This window comes from Callionymus lyra, chromosome 16 (genome assembly GCF_982586985.1).
Source record: "Callionymus lyra chromosome 16, fCalLyr1.hap1.1, whole genome shotgun sequence".
Taxonomy (NCBI): Eukaryota; Metazoa; Chordata; class Actinopteri; order Syngnathiformes; family Callionymidae; genus Callionymus; species Callionymus lyra.
In genome coordinates this window covers 23,539,881-23,565,282 of record NC_141833.1, presented here as the reverse complement: position 1 = coordinate 23,565,282, position 25,402 = coordinate 23,539,881, and the positions used below count along the sequence as shown (strand labels likewise).

Here is a 25,402-nt window from a genome sequence, read left to right as displayed (position 1 = left end):
TAGAGAGTTAAATATCCTGACACCAGTTGGGATGAAGGACCTTCTATAAAGCTCCGTCCTACACTGTACAGATCAGGTGATCTGCAGGAAGTTCATTTATCTTCGATCAGGTTTTATGACTTTATGATTTTATCACGTGTGTCGTCATCGTGTCGACGCCGGCGGGTTCGAGTCCAGCTTCTGAATAAAGACGGAGAAATGCTGACTGTGGATTGTTTCAGGAAACTGATGATGAAGAATTAAGAGACGTATTAATAAAAATAGGTCATTAAACCAAACAAAACCTTTTTTTTTCACAAGATATGTTTTGCTTCAGTGGCTGAATTATTTTTATTTCAAATATACTCGAATGTCTGACGTTTATTATCCACCGTCCTCCGGTGTGTTTGCAGTCACCAAGCTGAACTGTGCACAGCAGTGCTCCAAGAGATGCAAGGGCCCGTCACCCAGCGACTGCTGCAACGAACACTGCGCCGCCGGCTGCACCGGCCCTCGACCCACCGACTGCCTGGTGAGACCCGCTGGTGCACGAGACCCGGGGAAGAGTCGGAACCGGTTCCGTGATCGTGACTTCGATGGCGATGGTTGTCGTGGGTTCTGTCGTCAGAAGCTCATGGTGTGTTTGTGTCGCAGGCGTGCAGAGACTTCCAGGACGACGGCGTGTGCAAGGACTCCTGCCCGGGCCTCATGCGCTACGACCCCAACCAGCACCAGATGGTTCCCAACCCTCACGGACGCTACAACTTCGGAGCCACCTGCGTCGCCAGCTGCCCTCGTAAGGAAGTCGTCCGTCACCTGGAGTCGTGAACGTGTGACGCACACACACACACACACACACTCAAGCACACACACACTAGCAAACACGTGTAATGTCTAACAGCAGGAGTTTTAATTCCAAACCGTGGAGACAAGAGAAGCAAATCAGTTCCAGGTCGTTGTTAATGAAACATCTATTTCTTTTTAACTTTTTAACTTCAAAGTACAAACAACACAAAAAAGTAAATCAGTTTCTTCAGAAGATCGACGGTTGAATTTCACAGTTTAAATGTTGAGGTTTTATGAGGGAAATGTTTTCGTCTTTTAAGTGTTAAATTATATTTTATTTAAATAATTAAAGGTTGATTTCAATTTTTACTTCATGGGTCAAATCAATAATTTGTTTATTTTAGGTTTAGTTTTAAAACATGAATATTTGCGCAATTAGTTATTTTTTTAAGATGTAGTTTGATATCCTAATTCCAATCATTCAAAAATGAATTTTCAAATTTCAATATTTTTTTATTCGTAGTATTTTAAATTCAACTAGAAACTAAAGGTATAATGGAGCCACCAGACCAGAGCAATAGAGCACCGAGCTGCTTGACTTAACAGTCGCAGGATTGGCTTGAATTTGAATTAATCAAATATCTATATATAACTATGTGTAAAAAAAAATTATCATTCACTTTAAAAAAAATTTTTTTTTTTCACTCAATTATAAAGAAAAATATTGTGCAACTTTCAAAAAATATTCAAAATGATTGAATTAAATGGTTAAAATGAATAATTAAATGCTTAAAAAAAACAACACATTTATATTTAAAAAGATCAGAGTTTCATTTGAAATGTATATTAAATATAAATATATATATATATATATATAAATATTCCGATGACACTGATGAACATAAAAACCACACACAAAAATTGAGTAAAATACTTGAATAAGAATACAATAAGATTTGAAAAACTTGTCACAATGTTAGTTTGTATCTGTTACAGTTATTATTGTTATTATAGACGTCATTATAGAAACATGGATGTCAATGTTAGTTTGTATCTGTTACAGTTATTATTGTTATTATAGACGTCATTATAGAAACATGGATGTCAATGTTAGTTTGTATCTGTTACAGTTATTATTGTTATTATAGACGTCATTATAGAAACATGGATGTCAATGTTAGTTTGTATCTGTTACAGTTATTATTGTTATTATAGACGTCATTATAGAAACATGGATGTCAATGTTAGTTTGTATCTGTTACAGTTATTATTGTTATTATAGACGTCATTATAGAAACATGGATGTCATTGTTAGTTTGTATCTGTTACAGTTATTATTGTTATTATAGACGTCATTATAGAAACATGGATGTCATTGTTAGTTTGTATCTGTTACAGTTATTATTGTTATTATAGACGTCATTATAGAAACATGGATGTCAATGTTAGTTTGTATCTGTTACAGTTATTATTGTTATTATAGACGTCATTATAGAAACATGGACGTCATTGTTAGTTTGTATCTGTTACAGTTATTATTGTTATTATAGACGTCATTATAGAAACATGGACGTCATTGTTAGTTTGTATCTGTTACAGTTATTATTGTTATTATAGACGTCATTATAGAAACATGGATGTCATTGTTAGTTTTTATCTGTTACAGTTATTATTGTTATTATAGACGTCATTATAGAAACATGGATGTCAATGTTAGTTTGTATCTGTTACAGTTATTATTGTTATTATAGACGTCATTATAGAAACATGGATGTCATTGTTAGTTTGTATCTGTTACAGTTATTATTGTTATTATAGACGTCATTATAGAAACATGGATGTCAATGTTAGTTTGTATCTGTTACAGTTATTATTGTTATTATAGACGTCATTATAGAAACATGGATGTCAATGTTAGTTTGTATCTGTTACAGTTATTATTGTTATTATAGACGTCATTATAGAAACATGGATGTCAATGTTAGTTTGTATCTGTTACAGTTATTATTGTTATTATAGACGTCATTATAGAAACATGGATGTCATTGTTAGTTTGTATCTGTTACAGTTATTATTGTTATTATAGACGTCATTATAGAAACATGGATGTCATTGTTAGTTTGTATCTGTTACAGTTATTATTGTTATTATAGACGTCATTATACAAACATGGATGTCATTGTTAGTTTGTATCTGTTACAGTTATTATTGTTATTATAGACGTCATTATAGAAACATGGATGTCAATGTTAGTTTGTATCTGTTACAGTTATTATTGTTATTATAGACGTCATTATAGAAACATGGATGTCAATGTTAGTTTGTATCTGTTACAGTTATTATTGTTATTATAGACGTCATTATAGAAACATGGATGTCAATGTTAGTTTGCATCTGTTACAGTTATTATTGTTATTATAGACGTCATTATAGAAACATGGATGTCAATGTTAGTTTGTATCTGTTACAGTTATTATTGTTATTATAGACGTCATTATAGAAACATGGATGTCAATGTTAGTTTGTATCTGTTACAGTTATTATTGTTATTATAGACGTCATTATACAAACATGGACGTCAATGTTAGTTTGTATCTGTTACAGTTATTATTGTTATTATAGACGTCATTATAGAAACATGGATGTCATTGTTAGTTTGTATCTGTTACAGTTATTATTGTTATTATAGACGTCATTATAGAAACATGGATGTCAATGTTAGTTTGTATCTGTTACAGTTATTATTGTTATTATAGACGTCATTATAGAAACATGGATGTCAATGTTAGTTTGTATCTGTTACAGTTATTATTGTTATTATAGACGTCATTATAGAAACATGGATGTCAATGTTAGTTTGTATCTGTTACAGTTATTATTGTTATTATAGACGTCATTATAGAAACATGGATGTCAATGTTAGTTTGTATCTGTTACAGTTATTATTGTTATTATAGACGTCATTATACAAACATGGACGTCAATGTTAGTTTGTATCTGTTACAGTTATTATTGTTATTATAGACGTCATTATAGAAACATGGATGTCATTGTTAGTTTGTATCTGTTACAGTTATTATTGTTATTATAGACGTCATTATAGAAACATGGATGTCAATGTTAGTTTGTATCTGTTACAGTTATTATTGTTATTATAGACGTCATTATAGAAACATGGATGTCAATGTTAGTTTGTATCTGTTACAGTTATTATTGTTATTATAGACGTCATTATAGAAACATGGACGTCATTGTTAGTTTGTATCTGTTACAGTTATTATTGTTATTATAGACGTCATTATACAAACATGGACGTCATTGTTAGTTTTCATCTGTTACAGTTATTATTGTTATTATAGACGTCATTATACAAACATGTTTGGTCGTATCTTCCCAGACAACTACGTGGTCACTGATCCGGGCGCTTGTGTGCGGAGCTGCAGCGACGGCACGTACGAGCTGGAGGTCGGTGGCGTCAGGAAGTGTGCGAAGTGTGAAGGACTCTGTCCTAAAGGTTAGAGGTTAACTCTCGTCCTTCACTGAACATCATTCACTTACACTTTACTTTTACTTACACTTCAAATACAAACACAGAAACAATAGTTGTGTCTTGTTTTAAAAACACTATTTCTATAGACAAGAGTCAAGTACTTATCTTAGTACATACTACAATAGACAATACTACACATATATACTTGTTACTACACTATCACAACACCAGAGTCAAGTACTGGACAATACTACATATATATACTTGTTACTACACTATCACAACACCAGAGTCAAGTATTGGACAATACTACACATATATACTTGTTACTACACTATCACAACACCAGAGTCAAGTACTGGACAATACTACACATATATACTTGTTACTACACTATCACAACACTAGAGTCAAGTACTGGACAATACTACACATATATACTTGTTACTACACTATCACAACACAAGAGTCAAGTACTGGACAATACTTCACCTATATACTTGTTACTACACTATCACAACACCAGAGTCAAGTACTGGACAATACTACACATATATACTTGTTACTACACTATCACAACACCAGAGTCAAGTACTGGACAATACTACACATATATACTTGTTACTACACGATCACAACACTAGAGTCAAGTACTGGACAATACTACACATATATACTTGTTACTACACGATCACAACACTAGAGTCAAGTACTGGACAATACTACACATATATACTTGTTACTACACGATCACAACACTAGAGTCAAGTACTGGACAATACTACTCATATATACTTGTTACTACACGATCACAACACTAGAGTCAAGTACTGGACAATACTACACATATGTCCTTGTTACTACACGATCACAACACCAGAGTCAAGTACTGGACAATACTACTCATATATACTTGTTACTACACTATCACAACACCAGAGTCAAGTACTGGACAATACTACACATATGTCCTTGTTACTACACTATCACAACACCAGAGTCAAGTACTGGACAATACTACACATATATACTTGTTACTACACTATCACAACACCAGAGTCCAGTACTGGACAATGCTACACATATATACTTGTTACTACACTATCACAACACCAGAGTCCAGTACTGGACAATGCTACACATATATACTTGTTACTACACTATCACAACACCAGAGTCAAGTACTGGACAATACTACACATATATACTTGTTACTACACTATCACAACACCAGAGTCAATAAGAAGTCATAACGTGTCGTCGTTCTTCCCCAACAGTGTGTAACGGCCTCGGCTCTGGAAACCTCACTCACACCATCTCCATCAACGCCACCAACATCGACTCCTTCAAGAACTGCACCAAGATCAACGGCAACATCGCCTTCATCCACACGTCCATCCACGGGTGGGTCCCGGGACCTCCTCCCTCGGACCGCCGCTCACCTGTTCTCTCGCCGCAGGGATCCGTTCACCAAGACGCCGAAGATGGAGACGTCGCAGCTGGACGTGTTCAAGACGGTGAAGGAGATCACAGGTAGGACCTCAGACAAGGACTCGCCTCGGGGTCATGGGTTCACGACCTGTGCTTCAGGGTTCCTGTGGATCCAGACCTGGCACGACAGCCTGACCTCACTCAGTCCCTTTGAGAACCTGGAGATCATCAGAGGAAGAACCAAACGGTGAGTTTTCTTCTCAGCAGTTCATCGACTCGAAAACAAAACTCCCCAAAACTCCCTTAGTGGACCTTGACCTCTGACCTCTCTTCCTGTCTCGGCTTCATCTAGAAGTTCATCAGGAGGTTCAACCTTCAAATGTTGTTATTTTGTTCAATGTTATTTGAAAGTATTTCCTCATTTACTTCAATATTTTGTATATTAAAGTTTAAATTAGTTTTCTTTTTTAAATAATTGTATATTCACTGAAGGCATTAATACTACTAATACTTCTATTACTACTTCCTTTTACTATTACTTATTCTACTACTACTACTAATACTTCTATCACTACTTCCTTTTACTATTACTTATTCTACTACTACTACTACTACTACTACTACTTCTATTACTACTTCCTTTTACTATTACTTATTCTACTAATACTACTACTACTACTACTTCTACTTCTATCACTACTTCCTTTTACTATTACTTATTCTACTACTACTACTACTACCACTACTTATATTACTACTTCCTTTTACTATTACTTATTCTACTACTACTACTACTACCACTACTTATATTACTACTTCCTTTTACTATTACTTATTCTACTACTACTACTACTACTACTTCTATTACTACTTCCTTTTACTATTACTTATTCTACTACTACTACTACTACTACTACTACTTCTATTACTACTTCCTTTTACTATTACTTATTCTACTACTACTACTACTTCTATTACTACTTCCTTTTACTATTACTTATTCTACTACTACTACTACTACTACTACTTCTATTACTACTTCCTTTTACTATTACTTATTCTACTACTACTACTACTACCACTACTTCTATTACTACTTCCTTTTACTATTACTTATTCTACTACTACTACTACTACTACTACTTCTATTACTACTTCCTTTTACTATTACTTATTCTACTACTACTACTACTACTACTTATATTACTACTTCCTTTTACTATTACTTATTCTACTACTACTACTACTACTAATACTTCTATCACTACTTCCTTTTACTATTACTTATTCTACTACTACTACTACTACCACTACTTCTATTACTACTTCCTTTTACTATTACTTATTCTACTACTACTACTACTACTACTACTACTACTAATACTTCTATTACTACTTCCTTTTACTTATTATACTACTACTACTACTACTACTTCTATTACTACTTCCTTTTACAATTTCTTATTCTACTACTACTACTACTACTACTACTACTACTTCTATTACTACTTCCTTTTACTTATTCTACTACTACTACTACTACTTCTATTACTACTTCCTTTTACTTATTCTACTACTACTTCTACTTTACAAATACATGTTAAAGATAGAATTTGCTTCACACAACTCTTTGTTTCACAATATCACTATAATTCTATAATAACAGTAAATTAACAGGTTGAGTAAATAGAAAAAAATATATGAAAAGTAAACTTGCAGGTTTCATAAGGTTTTATTGTTAAATATTACAAATGATATAATATAATATACTTGTATTTATTTATTTGAAACAGCTGATCTGGGAGAAGTAATCCAGAATATTTCAATATTTTATAGAAGTGTTTCTGTTATTTTACGGCGAACGTTCGTCTCGTTCTTTTCCTGGTGACCTCTGACCTGCGACCCCGTGCCCCTGGCAGCGGCAGCAGGAGTCTGGTGGTGACCAAGCTGGGCATCTCGCACCTGGGCCTGCGCTCGCTGCGCGAGATCAGCGACGGCGACGTCTACATCGTCAGCAACGACAACCTCTGCTACAACAACAAGTCTCACTGGCTCAAGCTGTTCCGCTCGCCGTCACAGAGCGCCACCGTGGACGACCACCTGCACACCCACACCTGCGGTGAGTGTCGCTCACGCCACGCCGCGGTCGCCGTGACAACCCGTGTGTGTGTGTGTGTGTGTGTGCGCAGCTCAGAGGGGCAACACGTGCGACAGGAAGTGCACGTCGGACGGCTGCTGGGGTCCGGGTCCCAACATGTGCTTCGCCTGCAGAGACTTCAGCCGCGACGGGAGTTGTGTCGACTCCTGCAACATCCTGCAGGGGTGAGGGAGGAAACCCGAGGTCGTCGACCTCTGAACCCCGGAACTGCATTTTTTGACTGATTCAAAAACAAACTTCTATTCCTGGAGCGAATGAGATCAAACTGATGAGATCTTGGAAAACAAACCAGTGAAAACAAGAAACAAGTTCCTTGATAAGACGCTCAAAAGTATATAAAAATAATAAACATTTTTATTAACAAATCAAACTTAAGTAAGTAAGTAAGTAAGTAATATATATTTATATAGTGCTTTTCCAGACCAGGGTCACAAAGCGCTTAAACAATCAAAACAATACTCAAAAAAGTACATACTTTAAAGATCAATAGTTCCTTGTTTGATTTTATTTTAATATGATTTAGTTTTTATGGCAGGTGAAAAAATATATATATATTTTTAACTAAATCAAAATGGGGCTTGAATATGTTGTTTTATTTCTATTTAATGAGTTATTATTGCAAACAAATTGTATTTAAAACGTTTTTTGTTTCTAAATCAAAACATTTTTAGGATAAATATATATATATATATATATATATATATATATATATATATATATATATATTTAAATTGAGGAACTTCTCTTAGTTACAAAATAAAAAATAATATATATATATTTATCCTAAACAGGTTTAAAAATATAAATAATAAATAAAATAAATATAAATGTGTAACTAAATGAAAAAAGACTTAATATAAATAATTCCTTGTTATGTTCACATGATTAATTATTATAAATAATAAATGAATAATAATAATAAATAAAGAAAGAAAATGAAGAAAATGGGCTTAAAAAAATAAAACAAGGACTTGTTCTTAATTATTCCAAATAATATAAATAAATAAAAGTAATTAACACAGGCTTTAATATTTTTAAATATGAATTAGTTTTTATGGCAAATAAAAAAATATTTAAAACGTTTTTTGTTTCTTATTTAAAAAAAAGCCTTAATGTAAACAATTCCTTGTTATTTTCTTTTATATGATTATATTATTATCATAAATAAAAACTGACTTAAGATCAACAATTCCTTGTTTTATTTTTTTAATCAAATGTAGACGTTTAAGACAAGTTTGTTTGTCACAAAAATACACAATAATAACAACAAATAAAAAAAGCAGCTTTATGAGTTTTAATAAATACAGAAATATTAATTATAAAAATATAATTAAAACATTGAATGAAAATATGTTTTAAATGTTTGTATAGTTGTGGTAGAGAAACAGTACAAAAGTATATAAATACTGATCTATACAAATACTTCACATGTATAGGTTGTACATATATATGTATAAACACATCATTCTTTTGTAACTAGTAAAAAAAGATTTATTTTTGTGTAAATGTTAAAACTAAAATCCTGCGTCACTGATTAAAGACAGTAAATATGTGAAGTTGAACACGGTTGTGTCTGGAGTCACGAACATGTCAAACATTAACCCTTGACTCTGTGAGAACATCTGCAGCTAAAGCTGTGGTCACTCATTGAACCCCGTGTTGTGTTTGCTCAGCGACCCGCGCGAGGCGTCCATGAACAGCACCTGCCTGGAGTGTCACCCCGAGTGTCGGCGTCTGAACGGGACGGCGAGCTGCAGCGCTGCCGTACGTTGATGTTTTTACTTGCCTCTCCATCCTGCAGATGATTGACATGTTGGGACGATGGTTATGTGTTTAGTCTTGATTTACGGAGGCTCAGGGTATCATAAACATTTGATATTTATTATGGTCTGGCAGTTTCCTGGAGAGACTTTCATGGACGTGAATTAAATCAGTGTATTTGAGGAAAAGGGAGTTTTGAGGTTTAAAAAGTGGTTTATTTAATTGTAATAATGGGATTTAAACTATGTTAGTGGTTTTGTGTCCTTATTATTGAATAGAAATAGACTTAAAAACAGTTAAAACGAGATTAAAAATATTGTTTTGATTGAAGAAACTGTTTCAAATCATTAAGAAGCAACTGTTCTATATTATTGTTATTATTATTGTTATTATCATTGTTATCGTTGTTATTCTTATTGTTGTTGTTATTAGTATTATTGTATTATTATAATTATTATCATAATCATCCTCATAGTCATTATTATTATTTTTATTTTTATTGTTAATATTTATTATTGTTGTTATTATTGTTATTATTTTAATTGTTATTATTTTATTATCGTTGTTATTCATAATGTTATTCTTATTAGTATTATTGTATTATTATATTATTATTATAATTATTATTATCATCATCATCCTCATAGTCATATTATTATTTTTATTTTTATTGTTAATATTTATTATTGTTGTTATTATTGTTATTATTATTTTAATTGTTATTATTGTTATTATCGTTGTTATTCATAATGTTATTCTTATTAGTATTATTGTATTATTATATTATTATTATAATTATTATTATCATCATCATCCTTATAGTCATTATTATTATTATTATTTGTATTGTTAATATTTATTATTGTTATTATTATTATTTTATGGTCAAACTCACAAATATAACTTTATCAAAGAAAACCGTTTCAATTAACTGTTAAAAAAAACAAACTTTTTTTTAATTGAAGCATCTTTTAAAACGTATTTATTTATTGATTAACTTAAATATTTATTCTTTAAATTAAAGCAAATGTTTTTTTATTTTGTCTTTTATAATTGAACTAACTTATTTATTTATTTTTTTAATTGAAGTAACTTTTAAAATTGAATTATGTTTGATTTGAATTTAGTAACTTTTATTATTAAAAAGGTTTTTTTGACGAACATATATTAGTAACGATAGAAACAAACGTAGTTCATCGAAGCACATTTGAATAAACATTTGAATAAACATTTGAATAAACATTTGAATAAACAGACACGGAAACGAACGCGTCGATGTAAAAATAAAACCCAAACAAGTGTCGACATCATCACAGGAAGAGAAGAAGATTTATCTCTGCTCTCAGCGTGTTTACAAACACACGCGTGTTCGTTTGCTTCCAGGGATCTGGAAACTGCAGCACGTGTGCGAACTTCAGAGACGGACTGTTCTGCGTGTCGCGCTGTCCTCAGGGCGTGCAGGGCGACGACGACGCGCTCGTCTGGAAGTACGCCGACGACAGGAGGGTGTGTCAGCTCTGCCACAAGAACTGCACTCAGGGGTGAGTGTGTGTCACACACACTCACACACACACACACACACGACACTTAACTTGAATCATGTTGTGTGTCGCTCGTTCCAGGTGTGTGGGTCACGGTCTGGAAGGCTGCCAGGGTAAAAGGTGAGATATTACTCCTTATTAATGAGCAGAAGGGCACTGAGGTGGATCATACATCTGCCAAGGAGGTTATTTCACCAAACTTGACGCGTGGGTTTACTCCGGACACTCCGGTTTCCTCCCACAGTCCAAAAACATACAGAGGTTGATTGAGAACTTGAGGGAAATTGTTTGAGGTATGAGTGTGTGTGTGAATGGTTGTCTGTCTTTGTGTGTCCTGAGACAGACTGGTGAGCTGTCTAGGGTGTCCCCTGCCTCTCGCCCTATGATACTGGGATAGACTCCAGTCTCCCCGCGACCCCCATAAGGGATAAAGTGGTAGAAAATGAATGTATTAATGACACGAGACGTTGTCATTTGAGATCCTGGAGTCGATACAACTTTATTAACTTTATTATTCAACTATATTTCAATAAATGAATATATTTAAAAAATGCATAAAATATGAAGTTATTTGTACTAAATAAATCAATAAATATAAGAAGTACAACTAAATAAATATAATGAATACAACTAAATAAATGTAACAAATACAACTAAATAAATATAACAACTACAAGTAAATCAATATAACAAATACAAGTAAATAAATATAACAAATACAAGTAAATAAACATAACAAATACAAGTAAATAAATATAACGAATACAAGTAAATAAATATAACAAATACAAGTAAATAAATATAACAAATACAACTACAACTAAATGACCAAATATTTATACACTGATATAAATACAACAAATAAAATGACTGATAGAAATTCACAACATACATCTTGTATTATCTATATTACAGGATATATCTTCATATACTCGGCAGATATCCATTTAAATAAATACTATCTAAATACTACATTATTATCCACATACATATAAACTCATTTAATAACAATCAATACTTTTGTTTTTCTAGATTTATATAAATTCTTATTTAGAGATATTTATTTAGTACCTCTTTTAAAAACACACTTATATTCGTTCTTTGTTTTAGTTCACAAAGTCACAGCTCGATACGAACCTGCTCGTGAAATACTTTTATTGTGAAAACATATTTAAAAACGTCTCCTCCAGGACGACAGGGGTTCCGATGATCGCGGCGGCGCTGGTCGGCGGGCTGCTGGCGCTGCTGGTCGCCGGGCTGTCGGTGTTCGTGGTTCTGCGGCGCCGTCACATCAAGAGGAAGAGGACGCTGAGGAGACTCCTGCAGGAGAAGGAGGTGAGATGAAGACTCTTCTCTCCGGGGTCACATGTTCTCACAACCCTGCTGTCCTCCAGCTGGTGCAACCTTTGACCCCCAGCGGAGAAGCACCCAACCAGGCTCTGCTGCGGATCCTGAAGGAGCCCGAGTTCAAGAAGATGAAGGTTCTGGGTTCGGGGGCGTTCGGAACCGTTTATAAGGTAATAACATTTGTTTCTTCACTCACGACGCTCTTGGCAGGTCCAGCGTTTCCCGCCAGAACATCTGCTGCCAGTTACTGCGTTAAAAAAGCACATGTTTGGCTCGTTGTGTCATCGTCTGTTTTCACTTTGAATATTTGACAGTTTTCTCATCGTTTCCTGCTGAAAAAGATCTTAAATTGATGCTTTTTGGAAGTAAAACTGCTGATGTTTAAACAACATTATTGACGTAACAATCCTTAATGTAGCAGAAACACTTCTGGATGGATGAATGAATGGATGAATAAATGGATGGATGGATAAATGGAGGGATGGATGGAAAAAGAAATCCTGAAGACCTCCTGAGGGATCAATACATTTCTATCTATCTATCTATAAATGGAGGGAGGGAGGGAGGGAGGATGGATGAATAAATGGAGGGATGGATGAATAAATGGATTGAGGGATGAATGGATGGATGGATGGATGGGTAAATAAATGGATTGAGGGATGGATGGATGGATGGATAAATAAATAAATGGATGGATGGATGGATGGATGGATAAATAAATAAATAAATTGATGGATGGATGGATGGATGAATGGATAAATAAATGGATTGAGGGATGGATGGATGGATAAATAAATGGATTGAGGGATGGATGGATGGATGGATGGATAAATAAATAAATAAATGGATTGATGGATGGATGGATGGATAAATAAATGGATTGAGGGATGGATGGATGGATAAATAAATAAATGGATGGATGGATGGATGAACGGATAAATAAATGGATTGAGGGATGGATGGATGGATGGATAAATAAATGGATTGAGGGATGGATGGATGGATAAATAAATAAATGGATTGAGGGATGGATGGATGGATAAATAAATGGATGGATGGATGGATGGATGGATGGATAAATAAATAAATGGATTGAGGGATGGATGGATGGATAAATAAATGGATTGAGGGATGGATGGATGGATGGATGGATGGATAAATAAATGGATTGAGGGATGGATGGATGGATGGATAAATAAATAAATGGATTGAGGGATGGATGGATGGATGGATAAATAAATAAATGGATTGAGGGATGGGTGGATGGATAAATAAATGGATTGAGGGATGGATGGATAAATAAATAAATGGATGGATGGATGGATGAACGGATAAATAAATGGATGGATGGATGATAGATGGATGATAGATGGATCTACAGATAGATGGATAAATGGATGGATAAACTTTATTAATCACATAAATTCTATGTTTACTGTATATATGTTTATATATAAAATACGCTTTTGATTGATTTATGTTTGTCTTTTAAATGTTTTATATTTATTTAATGTATTTATTTGACTGTTTTTACATGTATTTATTTATGGATTGATTTGTTTTTTCTGCTGGACAAAAAAGATTATCTTCCAGGATCAATAAAGTATCTATTTATCTACGATTGCTTTTATACTATAGTAGTATTTGGATATCTGTGTAGAAATATTTGCTACAGACTCAAGAATAGTTCTTTCTTTTTTTGGAGTTCAGTTTTTAGGTATATTTTCTATATTTTTATTTGTATTTCTTTCTTTTGCATTTACAAATAATACACATATTTAATAGATATTGGAGACTAATTAATGATTTAATCCACAGGTTATATGAAGTAGATCATCTTCAACACAGTGTTGAGTTTGAGTGACATATATCAGCTGTAAGTAAGTCATTCTTATTTATATAGAGCTTTTCCAGACCAGGGTCACAAAGCGCTTAAACAATCAGAACAATATTCAATAAAGTACATACTTTAAAGATCAAGATAACACCAAGACAAACACAGGAGTTCCAGAGAATCAAGGAAAAGCCTGAACAAATAAAAGTGTCTTAAGATGTTTCTTGAAGGAGTCAGTAGATCCATCAAGCTGTCAATCACTGTCGTTTGTGTTCGAGCGTTGACTCCGATCACATGTGATCGTTTTTCAAAAGTACTTCAAACTCAAACGAATACACAAGAAGTGTCGAACATTATGTTTTTAATCCCTTCACTGAATAATCTTCGTGATCTCGACTCAATCTTCTAAACGAGTTTTAAAGGTTTGTTTGTCCTTCAGGGTCTGTGGGTTCCTGAAGGAGAAGACGTGAAGATTCCAGTCGCCATCAAAGTCTTGAGAGAAGCTACGTCTCCGAAAGCCAACAAAGATATTTTAGACGTAAGTTCCACTTCCTGCCTTATCGTTGTATCGTTGTATCGTGATACACATCATTGTTAACAACACACACTTCTAGGAGGTGACTTTTAACTTTTGTTCTGATAAGACTAAAGTCTTCTCGACGACAATATTTGACTCATCCTTACGTTGAGAAGTGATTTCTCCTGAAACACTGAATGATATAAAGTAGTACCTCGTGGTAACTTCATCACGAGGTAATAGTTTTGTTTGGCCAGCGCGGCTGTGCAGCAACAGGATCTCCTGAGAGCGACTGTAGCTCGAGGTGTTCCTGGATGGAATGTTCTCTGCAGCCGCTCTCGCTTCTATGGAAACAGCTGAATGAGTTTTTTCTACATGTTTGTTTTGCTCGCTCCGTCTTCTCGGGAGCTTTGTCGCGTCCGGTCGACCTGAGGCCGAACCAGGATCTGTTCTGGTCCGGCTTTCTGTGGGTCTGAGCGAGAGTCAGCAGTCCAGTCACGGTGTTGTTTTATGGTCACCATGGGAACCTGAACAACATCAGTCAAACTCAAGGACAAAATCTGTTCTGTTAAATGTCTTTTGATATCAACGGTTCTGTTGATTTTCTCAAGGCGCCGTAGTATTACTCTGCAAAGGCTCTGAAGTATTACCCCGTGAATATCTGTAGTATTACTGTGTGGCTTCGTAGTATTACTCTGCAACGGCTCTGAAGTATTACCCTGTGAATATCTGTAGTATTACTGTGTGGCTTCGTAGTATTACTCTGCAACGGCTCTGAAGTATTACCCCGTGAATATCTGTAGTATTACTGTGGGGCTTCGTAGTATTACTCTGCAACGGCTCTGAAGTATTACTCTGTGAATATCTGTAATATTACTCTGTGTGGCTTCGTAGTATTACTCTGCAAATACTCTGAAGTATTACCCTGTGAATATCTGTAGTATTACTCTGTGTGGCCTCATAGTATTACTCTGCAAAGACTCTGAAGTATTACCCTGTGAATATCTGTGGCTTCGTAGTATTACTCCAAAGTCTCAGTAGTATTACTCCGCAAAGCTCTGTAGTATTTATCCATGAGGCTTTGTAGTATTACTCTGCAAGTATCTGTTATATTACTCTGCAAAGCTCTGTAGTATTGCTTTGCGATGCCCCTTAATATTATTCCAATTTTTTCGTAGTATTACTCTGTGAGTATCCGTAGAATTATTACCCAAGAGTCTCAGTAGTAGTATAACTCTGTGGCTTAGTAGTTTCTTCATGGAGGCTCTATAGTATTACTCTGTGTGGCTTAGTAGTCTTCTTCATGTAGGCTCTGTAGTATTACTCTGTGTGGCTTAGTAGTTTTCTTCATGGAGGCTCTATAGTATTACTCTGTGTGGCTTAGTAGTTTTCTTCATGTAGGCTCTGTAGTATTACTCTGTGTGGCTTAGTAGTTTTCTTCATGGAGGCTCTGTAGTATTACTCTGTGTGGCTTAGTAGTCTTCTTCATGGAGGCTCTATAGTATTACTCTGTGTGGCTTTGTAGTTTTCTTCATGGAGGCTCTGTAGTATTACTCTGTGTGGCTTAGTAGTTTTCTTCATGGAGGCTCTATAGTATTACTCTGTGTGGTTTAGTAGTTTTCTTCATGGAGGCTCTATAGTATTACTCTGTGTGGCTTTGTAGTTTTCTTCATGGAGGCTCTGTAGTATTACTCTGTGTGGCTTAGTAGTTTTCTTCATGTAGGCTCTGTAGTATTACTCTGAGTATCTGTAGCATTATAATCCAAGAGTCTCAGTAGTAATATGACTCTGTGTGGCTTAGTAGTTTTCTTCATGGAGGCTCTGTAGTATTACAGCCTGCACCTGATGATCAAGAGTACTAGCATCATTACTTGACAGGAGGCGTACGTGATGGCGAGCGTGGAACATCCTCACGTGTGTCGTCTGCTCGGCATCTGCTTGACGTCGACGGTGCAGCTGGTCACGCAGCTCATGCCGTTCGGGTGTTTGCTGGACTACGTGAAGAACAACAAGGACGACATCGGTTCTCAGCCGCTGCTCAACTGGTGCGTCCAGATCTCCAAGGTGAGCGTCGGCGTCTCCTCGTCTCGCCTCGGGCGCCGCTGACGCTCTCGCTCCTCAGGGCATGAGTTACCTGGAGGAACGACACCTGGTCCACCGGGACCTGGCGGCTCGCAACGTCCTGGTGAAGACCCCCAACCACGTGAAGATCACGGACTTCGGCCTGGCCAAGCTGCTGAACTCGGACGAGAAGGAGTATCACGCCGACGGAGGGAAGGTCGGTTTCATTTCCTGTCTGTCAATCATTAAGTGAAGATAAACATCTGCGTTTAATGATTCTTTTAATCAGAGAGAAATGTTTTGATAGAAAGTTAATTTTCTTCAGAGAAACCATCATTTATGTTGATATATTTATGACATAATCACAATGTTGAACCATTCATTTAACTATTTAAATGTTTATTTTTTTATTAAAGTTATGTTTTTTAACATTGAATTTGTTTTAATGAATAATATTTTTAGTAGTATTTCTAATAAAGTTGAAGTAAATTCAACATGTTTTAATACTTTTGCTTTAAATCCAAACCTGTTGATATAATATATAATAATCTCACCAGACCAAACCAGTCGAGCACCGAGCTCAACTTTAATATTCGTACTAAACTGTAAGTAAGTAAGTAAGTAAGTAATATTTATTTATATAGCGCTTTTCGAGACCAGGGTCACAAAGCGCTAAACTGTGAAACCAATATTAGTTGTTTTTGAATCTGCAGTAATTCCTCGTCGTCACATGATCGTCTGTGCGTCGCATGATTGGTTGAAAGTTTGATCAGTAGCTCGGTGCTCGTTTGGTTTTGTCTGGAGACTCTATTATACCAACATTTATATATTGAATTCAAAAGACTCTGGATTTATTAAAATGAAAGTATCAAACTCTGTGTGTAAGAAACAATCAAATAAAGTCAGTTTGAAAATATTTGTACTTTTATTATTATTAAAACAATAGAATTCTAACCTTTTAATAAACGAATAACACAGAATAATCAATTAAATTATTGAAAAAATAATGAAATGCTTAAAAAACAGTTTTTTTTAAACACAAGGTTTGAACATTTGAAATTAAACCAATGTTGTGATGTTTTGTTGCTGATGTGTCAAACATTGACAGGTGCCAATCAAATGGATGGCCCTCGAATCCATCCTGAACCGGACCTACACGCACCAGAGCGACGTTTGGAGCTATGGTGAGTGAACACAGCAGGTCTAACGTTAGTGGAGGATCCAGGAACTCACAACTGCTCGGAATCACTTGAAAAGTAGAGAAATAATCAAAACCCACTGTATCCTCTCGTCCTCAGTCGTCTCTGCTTTCATTTGTTTTCAAACCAAAATATGTCCAAACATCAGCTTTAAAAGCTGCAGGGCTCACTGTATCCTCTTGTCCTCAGTCATAACTGTATCCTCTTGTCCTCAGTCATAACTGTATCCTCTTGTCCTCAGTCATAACTGTATCCTCTTGTCCTCAGTCATCACTGTATCCTCTTGTCCTCAGTCATCCCTGTATCCTCTTGTCCTCAGTCATCACTGTATCCTCTTGTCCTCAGTCATCACTGTATCCTCAGTCATCACTGTATCCTCTTGTCCTCAGTCATCCCTGTATCCTCTCGTCCTCAGTCATCACTGTATCCTCCTGTCCTCAGTCATCACTGTATCCTCCTGTCCTCAGTCATCACTGTATCCTCTCGTCCTCAGTCATCACTGTATCCCCTCGTCCTCAGTCATCACTGTATCCTCTCGTCCTCAGTCATCACTGTATCCTCCTGTCCTCAGTCATCACTGTATCCTCCTGTCCTCAGTCATCACTGTATCCTCTCGTCCTCAGTCATCACTGTATCCCCTCGTCCTCAGTCATCACTGTATCCCCTCGTCCTCAGTCATCACTGTATCCTCTTGTCCTCAGTCATAACTGTATCCTCTTGTCCTCAGTCATCACTGTATCCTCTTGTCCTCAGTCATCACTGTATCGTCTTGTCCTCAGTCATCCCTGTATCCTCTCGTCCTCAGTCATCACTGTATCCTCCTGTCCTCAGTCATCACTGTATCCTCCTGTCCTCAGTCATCACTGTATCCTCTCGTCCTCAGTCATCACTGTATCCTCTCGTCCTCAGTCATCACTGTATCCTCTCGTCCTCAGTCATCACTGTATCCTCCTGTCCTCAGTCATCACTGTATCCTCTCGTCCTCAGTCATCACTGCATCCTCTCGTCCTCAGTCATCACTGTATCCTCCTGTTCTCAGTCATCACTGTATCCCCTCGTCCTCAGTCATCACTGTATCCTCTCGTCCTCAGTCATCACTGTATCCTCTCGTCCTCAGTCATCACTGTATCCTCCTGTCCTCAGTCATCACTGTATCCCCTCGTCCTCAGTCATCACTGTATCCTCTCGTCCTCAGTCATCCCTGTATCCCCTCGTCCTCAGTCATCACTGTATCCTCTCGTCCTCACTCATCACTGTATCCCCTCGTCCTCAGTCATCACTGTATCCCCTCGTCCTCAGTCATCACTGTATCCCCTCGTCCTCAGTCATCACTGTATCCTCTCGTCCTCAGTCATCACTGTATCCTCCTGTCCTCAGTCATCACTGTATCCCCTCGTCCTCAGTCATCACTGTATCCTCTTGTCCTCACTCATCACTGTATCCCCTCGTCCTCAGTCATCACTGTATCCCCTCGTCCTCAGTCATCACTGTATCCTCTTGTCCTCAGTCATCATTCTTCCTTTAGCTTTGGCTAACCTTCCTTTTGCTCTAAGGACATAGTGACTGCTGCCATCTAGAGGCCAGAAATCAAATTTCAACACAAAAATGAACATTTATTTGATTGAATAACACTTTATTGAAGCAAGAGGAATGATTGACAGTAGAGCAGGGGTCCTTCGAGGTCGTAGGTTGTGACGAGAGGAGAAAGTAAGTATCAGGTAAACCTCCCACAGCAGACGTAGAACATGTGCAGATACACTTCGACTCGCTCTCGTCCTCCAGATGTGGCTCAGGTTCTGCCGGAACTCAGACGCAGCACTTTAGTGAAGCTTATGTTCCCAGAGGTTGGATGATGGCAGAACCATCCCTCAGACTCACTTCCTGCTTCAACTCCCACCACACGAGATGTTTGATGAAGAATCAACAAGTTTGTTTGCTGCAGGCGTGACCGTGTGGGAGCTCATGACCTTCGGGACCAAACCGTACGATGGGATCCCGGCCAGTGAGATCTCTGGGGTTCTGGAGAAAGGAGAGCGACTTCCTCAACCTCCGATCTGCACCATCGACGTCTACATGATTATGGTCAAGTGTAAGAGAAACACACTCGTGTTTAGAAACCTTCCTTTTATTGAATAATTCAATGAAAACCTTTGATTATTTTTTTATACATAGTTGGATTATCTTTTTCTAATAATTGAAAAAAAGATTTTCTCAATCAAATATTTTTAAATTTGTAGTATTTTAAATTCAATATATTAATGTTGGTATAACAGTCACCAGACAAAAGCAAACGAATACTGAGCTACTGGATCAAACTTTCAGTCAATGTTTTTATTTTGAATTAAAAGAAATGAATAAATAAATATAATTCATATAATAAATAAATATAATAATATTAATAAATATAATGATATAAATAAAAATATAAATATGACAATATATAAATATAATAATATAAATAAATATTATAATATAAATACATATAATGATATACATAAATATAATACTATAAATATATGTAATAATATAAATATACATAACAATATAAATATATATTATAATATGAATAAATGTAAAAAATATATAATAGTATACATAAATATTATAATATAAATAAATGTAAAAAATATATAATAGTATACATAAATATTATAATATAAACAAATGTAATAATATAAATAAATAAAATGATATGAATAAATATAACGATAAAAATAAGTTTAAATAAATATAATAATATGAATAAATATAAATAATTTAAATAAATGTAATAATATTAAAAAAACATAAACGTAGTATATATTATAAATTAATATAAATAAATATAATTATATCAATTAATGTAAAGAATAAATAAATCAATATGTTTAAATCTATATAAAAAAAGATTTTTTATATTAACAAAATCAAAAATATATGTGGAGAAATAAAATATTAAAAACAGTTTTTAATTGTATTTATTATTCAAAATCACTAAAACCAACCTTTCAATGTAGAAATGATTGAATTTAATTCTAGAAAATGCTTAAAACATTTTTAAAGGCTTTTACGTTTGAAACGTTTTCAATATTTTCATCTTCTAACGACACATGTTTTAGTCGTGAAAACCTAAACGTCACTGACGTCACATGACTTCCAGGCTGGATGATCGACGCTGACAGTCGCCCGCGCTTCCGCGAGCTGATCGCCGAGTTCAGCAAGATGGCCCGAGACCCGTCGCGTTACCTGGTCATCCAGGTACGACCCCAGGTGAGACCGAACCCCTGGAGCGTCACTCAAACCCTCGTCCGTTGCCAGGGCGACGACCACCTGCAGCTGCAGAGTCCGGTCAACCCACGGTTCTACCGCAGCCTGGTGAGCGGCGAGGAGATGGAGGACGCCGTGGACGCCGACGAGTACCTGCTGCCTCAGCACGGCTTCTTCTCCAGCCCCAGCACCTCCCAGACGCCCCTGCTGCACTCCACGGTAACACCACGCTCATGCCTACGTTTGAAAAAAAAAAAAACATTTCTGGTTCAGACTTGAAAAACCTGCTCACAGCAAGAAGGTTGCTGGTTCAATCCTGCTTCAGTTTGAAACTTTATTCGTAGGTTCTGTTGCGAGCTTCCTCCAGGTACTCCAGTTTCCTCCCACAGACAAAATGAGTTAAAAACATGAATTTCCTTTGTCCCCAGAACCTAGTTTAAAAAAAGTGTTCGTGTCGACCGTGCTGCGTTCAAAGACGCCTCACAGTATGGGAACAAAAACTTCCGTACTTTTGTTAAATTCCTTCGACCACAAACGGCCCGCGTGCCAGACATTCTTATCTTCCTGTAGATGAAAAACAAGTGAATATAGTGAATGTGTCCATGTGGGTTTGGAAACTAGTCTCCCAGTTTGACCTCTGACCCCCGTGAAGTCGCCTCCCTCCACACGCTGGTGGGAACATTCACTGGTTTGGAACGTTGACAAAAGTGTTCTTGATGTGGAACGTTGGGTAGATTAAAAGAGAGGTGGAACGTTTTGTGGATTAAAAGAGGTGGAACATTGTGTGGATTAAAAGAGAGGTGGAACGTTGTGTAGATTAAAAGAGGTGGAACGTTGTGTGGATTAAAAGAGGTGGAACGTTGTGTGGATTAAAAGAGAGGTGGAACGTTTTGTGGATTAAAAGAGGTGGAACATTGTGTGGATTAAAAGAGAGGTGGAACGTTGTGTGGATTAAAAGAGGTGGAACGTTGTGTGGATTAAAAGAGGTGGAACGTTGTATGGATTAAAAGAGAGGTGGAACGTTTTGTGGATTAAAAGAGGTGGAACGTTGTGTGGATTAAAAGAGAGGTGGAACGTTGTGTGGATTAAAAAAGAGGTGGAACGTTGTGTAGATTAAAAGAGAGGTGGAACGTTTTGTGGATTAAAAGAGGTGGAACATTGTGTGGATTAAAAGAGAGGTGGAACGTTGTGTGGATTAAAAGAGAGGTGGAACGTTGTGTGGATTAAAAGAGAGGTGGAACGTTGTGTGGATTAAAAGAGAGGTGGAACGTCGTGTGGATTAAAAGAGAGGTGGAACGTCGTGTGGATTAAAGAGAGGTGGAACGTCGTGTGGATTAAAAGAGAGGTGGAACGTCGAGTGGATTAAAAGAGAGGTGGAACGTCGAGTGGATTAAAAGAGAGGTGGAACGTCGTGTGGATTAAAAGAGAGATGGAACGTCGTGTGGATTAAAAGAGGTGGAACGTCGTGTGGATTAAAAGAGAGGTGGAACGTCGTGTGGATTAAAAGAGGTGGAACGTCGTGTGGATTAAAAGAGAGGTGGAACGTTGTGTGGATTAAAAGAGAGGTGGAACGTTGTGTGGATTAAAAGAGAGGTGGAACGTTGTGTGGATTAAAAAAGAGGTGGAACGTTGTGTGGATTAAAAAGAGGTCGAACGTTGTGTGGATTAAAAAAGAGGTGGAACGTTGTGTGGATTAAAAGAGAGGTTGAACGTTGTGTGGATTAAAAGAGAGGTGGAACGTTGTGTGGATTAAAAGAGAGGTGGAACGTTGTGTGGATTAAAAGAGAGGTGGAACGTTGTGTGGATTAAAAGAGAGGTGGAACGTTGTGTGGATTAAAAGAGGTGGAACGTTGTGTAGATTAAAAGAGAGGTGGAACATTGTGTGGATTAAAAGAGAGGTGGAACGTTGTGTGGATTAAAAGAGAGGTGGAACATTGTGTGGATTAAAAGAGAGGTGGAACATTGTGTGGATTAAAAGAGAGGTGGAACGTTGTGTGGATTAAAAGAGAGGTGGAACGTTGTGTAGATTAAAAGAGAGGTGGAACGTTGTGTGGATTAAAAGAGGTGGAACGTTGTGTGGATTAAAAGAGAGGTGGAACGTTGTGTGGATTAAAAGAGAGGTGGAACGTTGTGTGGATTAAAAGAGGTGGAACGTTGTGTGGATTAAAAGAGAGGTGGAACGTTGTGTGGATTAAAAAAGAGGTGGAACGTTGTGTAGATTAAAAGAGAGGTGGAACGTTTTGTGGATTAAAAGAGGTGGAACATTGTGTGGATTAAAAGAGAGGTGGAACGTTGTGTGGATTAAAAGAGGTGGAACGTTGTGTGGATTAAAAGAGAGGTGGAACGTTGTGTGGATTAAAAGAGAGGTGGAACGTTGTGTGGATTAAAAGAGAGGTGGAACGTCGTGTGGATTAAAGAGAGGTGGAACGTCGTGTGGATTAAAAGAGAGGTGGAACGTCGAGTGGATTAAAAGAGAGGTGGAACGTCGAGTGGATTAAAAGAGAGGTGGAACGTCGTGTGGATTAAAAGAGAGGTGGAACGTCGTGTGGATTAAAAGAGGTGGAACGTCGTGTGGATTAAAAGAGAGGTGGAACGTCGTGTGGATTAAAAGAGGTGGAACGTTGTGTGGATTAAAAGAGAGGTGGAACGTTGTGTGGATTAAAAGAGAGGTGGAACGTTGTGTGGATTAAAAGAGAGGTGGAACGTTGTGTGGATTAAAAAAGAGGTGGAACGTTGTGTGGATTAAAAAAGAGGTGGAACGTTGTGTGAATTAAAAAAGAGGTCGAACGTTGTGTGGATTAAAAAAGAGGTGGAACGTTGTGTGGATTAAAAGAGAGGTGGAACGTCGTGTGGATTAAAAGAGGTGGAACGTCGTGTGGATTAAAAGAGAGGTGGAACGTCGTGTGGATTAAAAGAGGTGGAACGTTGTGTGGATTAAAAGAGAGGTGGAACGTTGTGTGGATTAAAAGAGAGGTGGAACGTTGTGTGGATTAAAAGAGAGGTGGAACGTTGTGTGGATTAAAAAAGAGGTGGAACGTTGTGTGGATTAAAAAAGAGGTGGAACGTTGTGTGAATTAAAAAAGAGGTCGAACGTTGTGTGGATTAAAAAAGAGGTGGAACGTTGTGTGGATTAAAAGAGAGGTTGAACGTTGTGTGGATTAAAAGAGAGGTGGAACGTTGTGTGGATTAAAAGAGAGGTAAGTAAGTAATATATATTTATATAGCGCTTTTCCAGACCAGGGTCACAAAGCGCTTTAACAATCAAAACTACTCCAAACAGTACATACTTCAAAGATCAAGATAATACTGAGAACAACACAGGAGTTCGAGAAATTCAAGGAAAAGCCTGAACAAATAGAAACGTCTTAAGATGTTTCTTGAAGGAGTCAGTAGATCATCAAGAGCAAAGAGAGAGAAGATCGTTCCAAAGCTTAGGAGCAACAGCCTGAAAAGATTTCTCTCCTCTGGTCCTGAGGTGGAACGTTGTGTGGATTAAAAGAGAGGTGGAACGTTGTGTGGATTAAAAGAGAGGTGGAACGTTGTGTGGATTAAAAGAGAGGTGGAACGTTGTGTGGATTAAAAGAGAGGTGGAACGTTGTGTGGATTAAAAGAGAGGTGGAACGTTGTGTGGATTAAGAAAGAGGTGGAACGTTGTGTGGATTAAAAAAGAGGTGGAACGTTGTGTGGATTAAAAAAGAGGTGGAACGTTGTGTGGATTAAAAAAGAGGTGGAACGTTGTGTGGATTAAAAGAGAGGTGGAACGGTGTGTAGATTAAAAGAGAGGTGGAACGTTGTGTGGATTAAAAGAGAGGTGGAACGTCGTGTGGATTAAAAGAGAGGTGGAACGTTGTGTGGATTAAAAGAGAGGTGGAACGTTGTGTAGATTAAAAGAGAGGTGGAACGTTGTGTGGATTAAGAGAGGTGGAACGTTGTGTGGATTAAAAGAGGTGGAACGTTGTGTAGATTAAAAGAGAGGTGGAACGTTGTGTGGATTAAAAGAGAGGTGGAACGTTGTGTAGATTAAAAAAGAGGTGGAACTTTGTGTGGATTAA

The 25,402-nt window shown here is 36.7% G+C and overlaps 1 protein-coding gene across 2 annotated transcripts in view; it reads left to right on the top strand.

Annotated features, from left to right (window-relative positions):
- Window positions 1–25,402, top strand: part of egfra (epidermal growth factor receptor a (erythroblastic leukemia viral (v-erb-b) oncogene homolog, avian)) — a 59,744-nt gene that overhangs the window by 28,318 nt on the left and 6,024 nt on the right. Inside the window, exons 6-25 of one of the 2 annotated variants that reach the window (XM_087811085.1) lie at window positions 393–511; window positions 634–775; window positions 4,163–4,279; window positions 5,533–5,659; window positions 5,715–5,788; window positions 5,846–5,933; window positions 7,606–7,805; window positions 7,876–8,008; window positions 9,518–9,608; window positions 10,989–11,146; window positions 11,228–11,266; window positions 12,337–12,481; window positions 12,541–12,663; window positions 14,767–14,865; window positions 16,723–16,908; window positions 16,967–17,122; window positions 18,014–18,089; window positions 20,047–20,193; window positions 21,244–21,341; window positions 21,402–21,569. In XM_087811085.1, coding sequence (XP_087667211.1) covers window positions 393–511; window positions 634–775; window positions 4,163–4,279; window positions 5,533–5,659; window positions 5,715–5,788; window positions 5,846–5,933; window positions 7,606–7,805; window positions 7,876–8,008; window positions 9,518–9,608; window positions 10,989–11,146; window positions 11,228–11,266; window positions 12,337–12,481; window positions 12,541–12,663; window positions 14,767–14,865; window positions 16,723–16,908; window positions 16,967–17,122; window positions 18,014–18,089; window positions 20,047–20,193; window positions 21,244–21,341; window positions 21,402–21,569 — 2,486 coding nt within the window. Of the gene's footprint in view, window positions 1–392; window positions 512–633; window positions 776–4,162; window positions 4,280–5,532; window positions 5,660–5,714; window positions 5,934–7,605; window positions 7,806–7,875; window positions 8,009–9,517; window positions 9,609–10,988; window positions 11,147–11,227; window positions 11,267–12,336; window positions 12,482–12,540; window positions 12,664–14,766; window positions 14,866–16,722; window positions 16,909–16,966; window positions 17,123–18,013; window positions 18,090–20,046; window positions 20,194–21,243; window positions 21,342–21,401; window positions 21,570–25,402 lie in introns of both variants that reach the window. The other variant, XM_087811084.1, reaches the window with a different exon arrangement.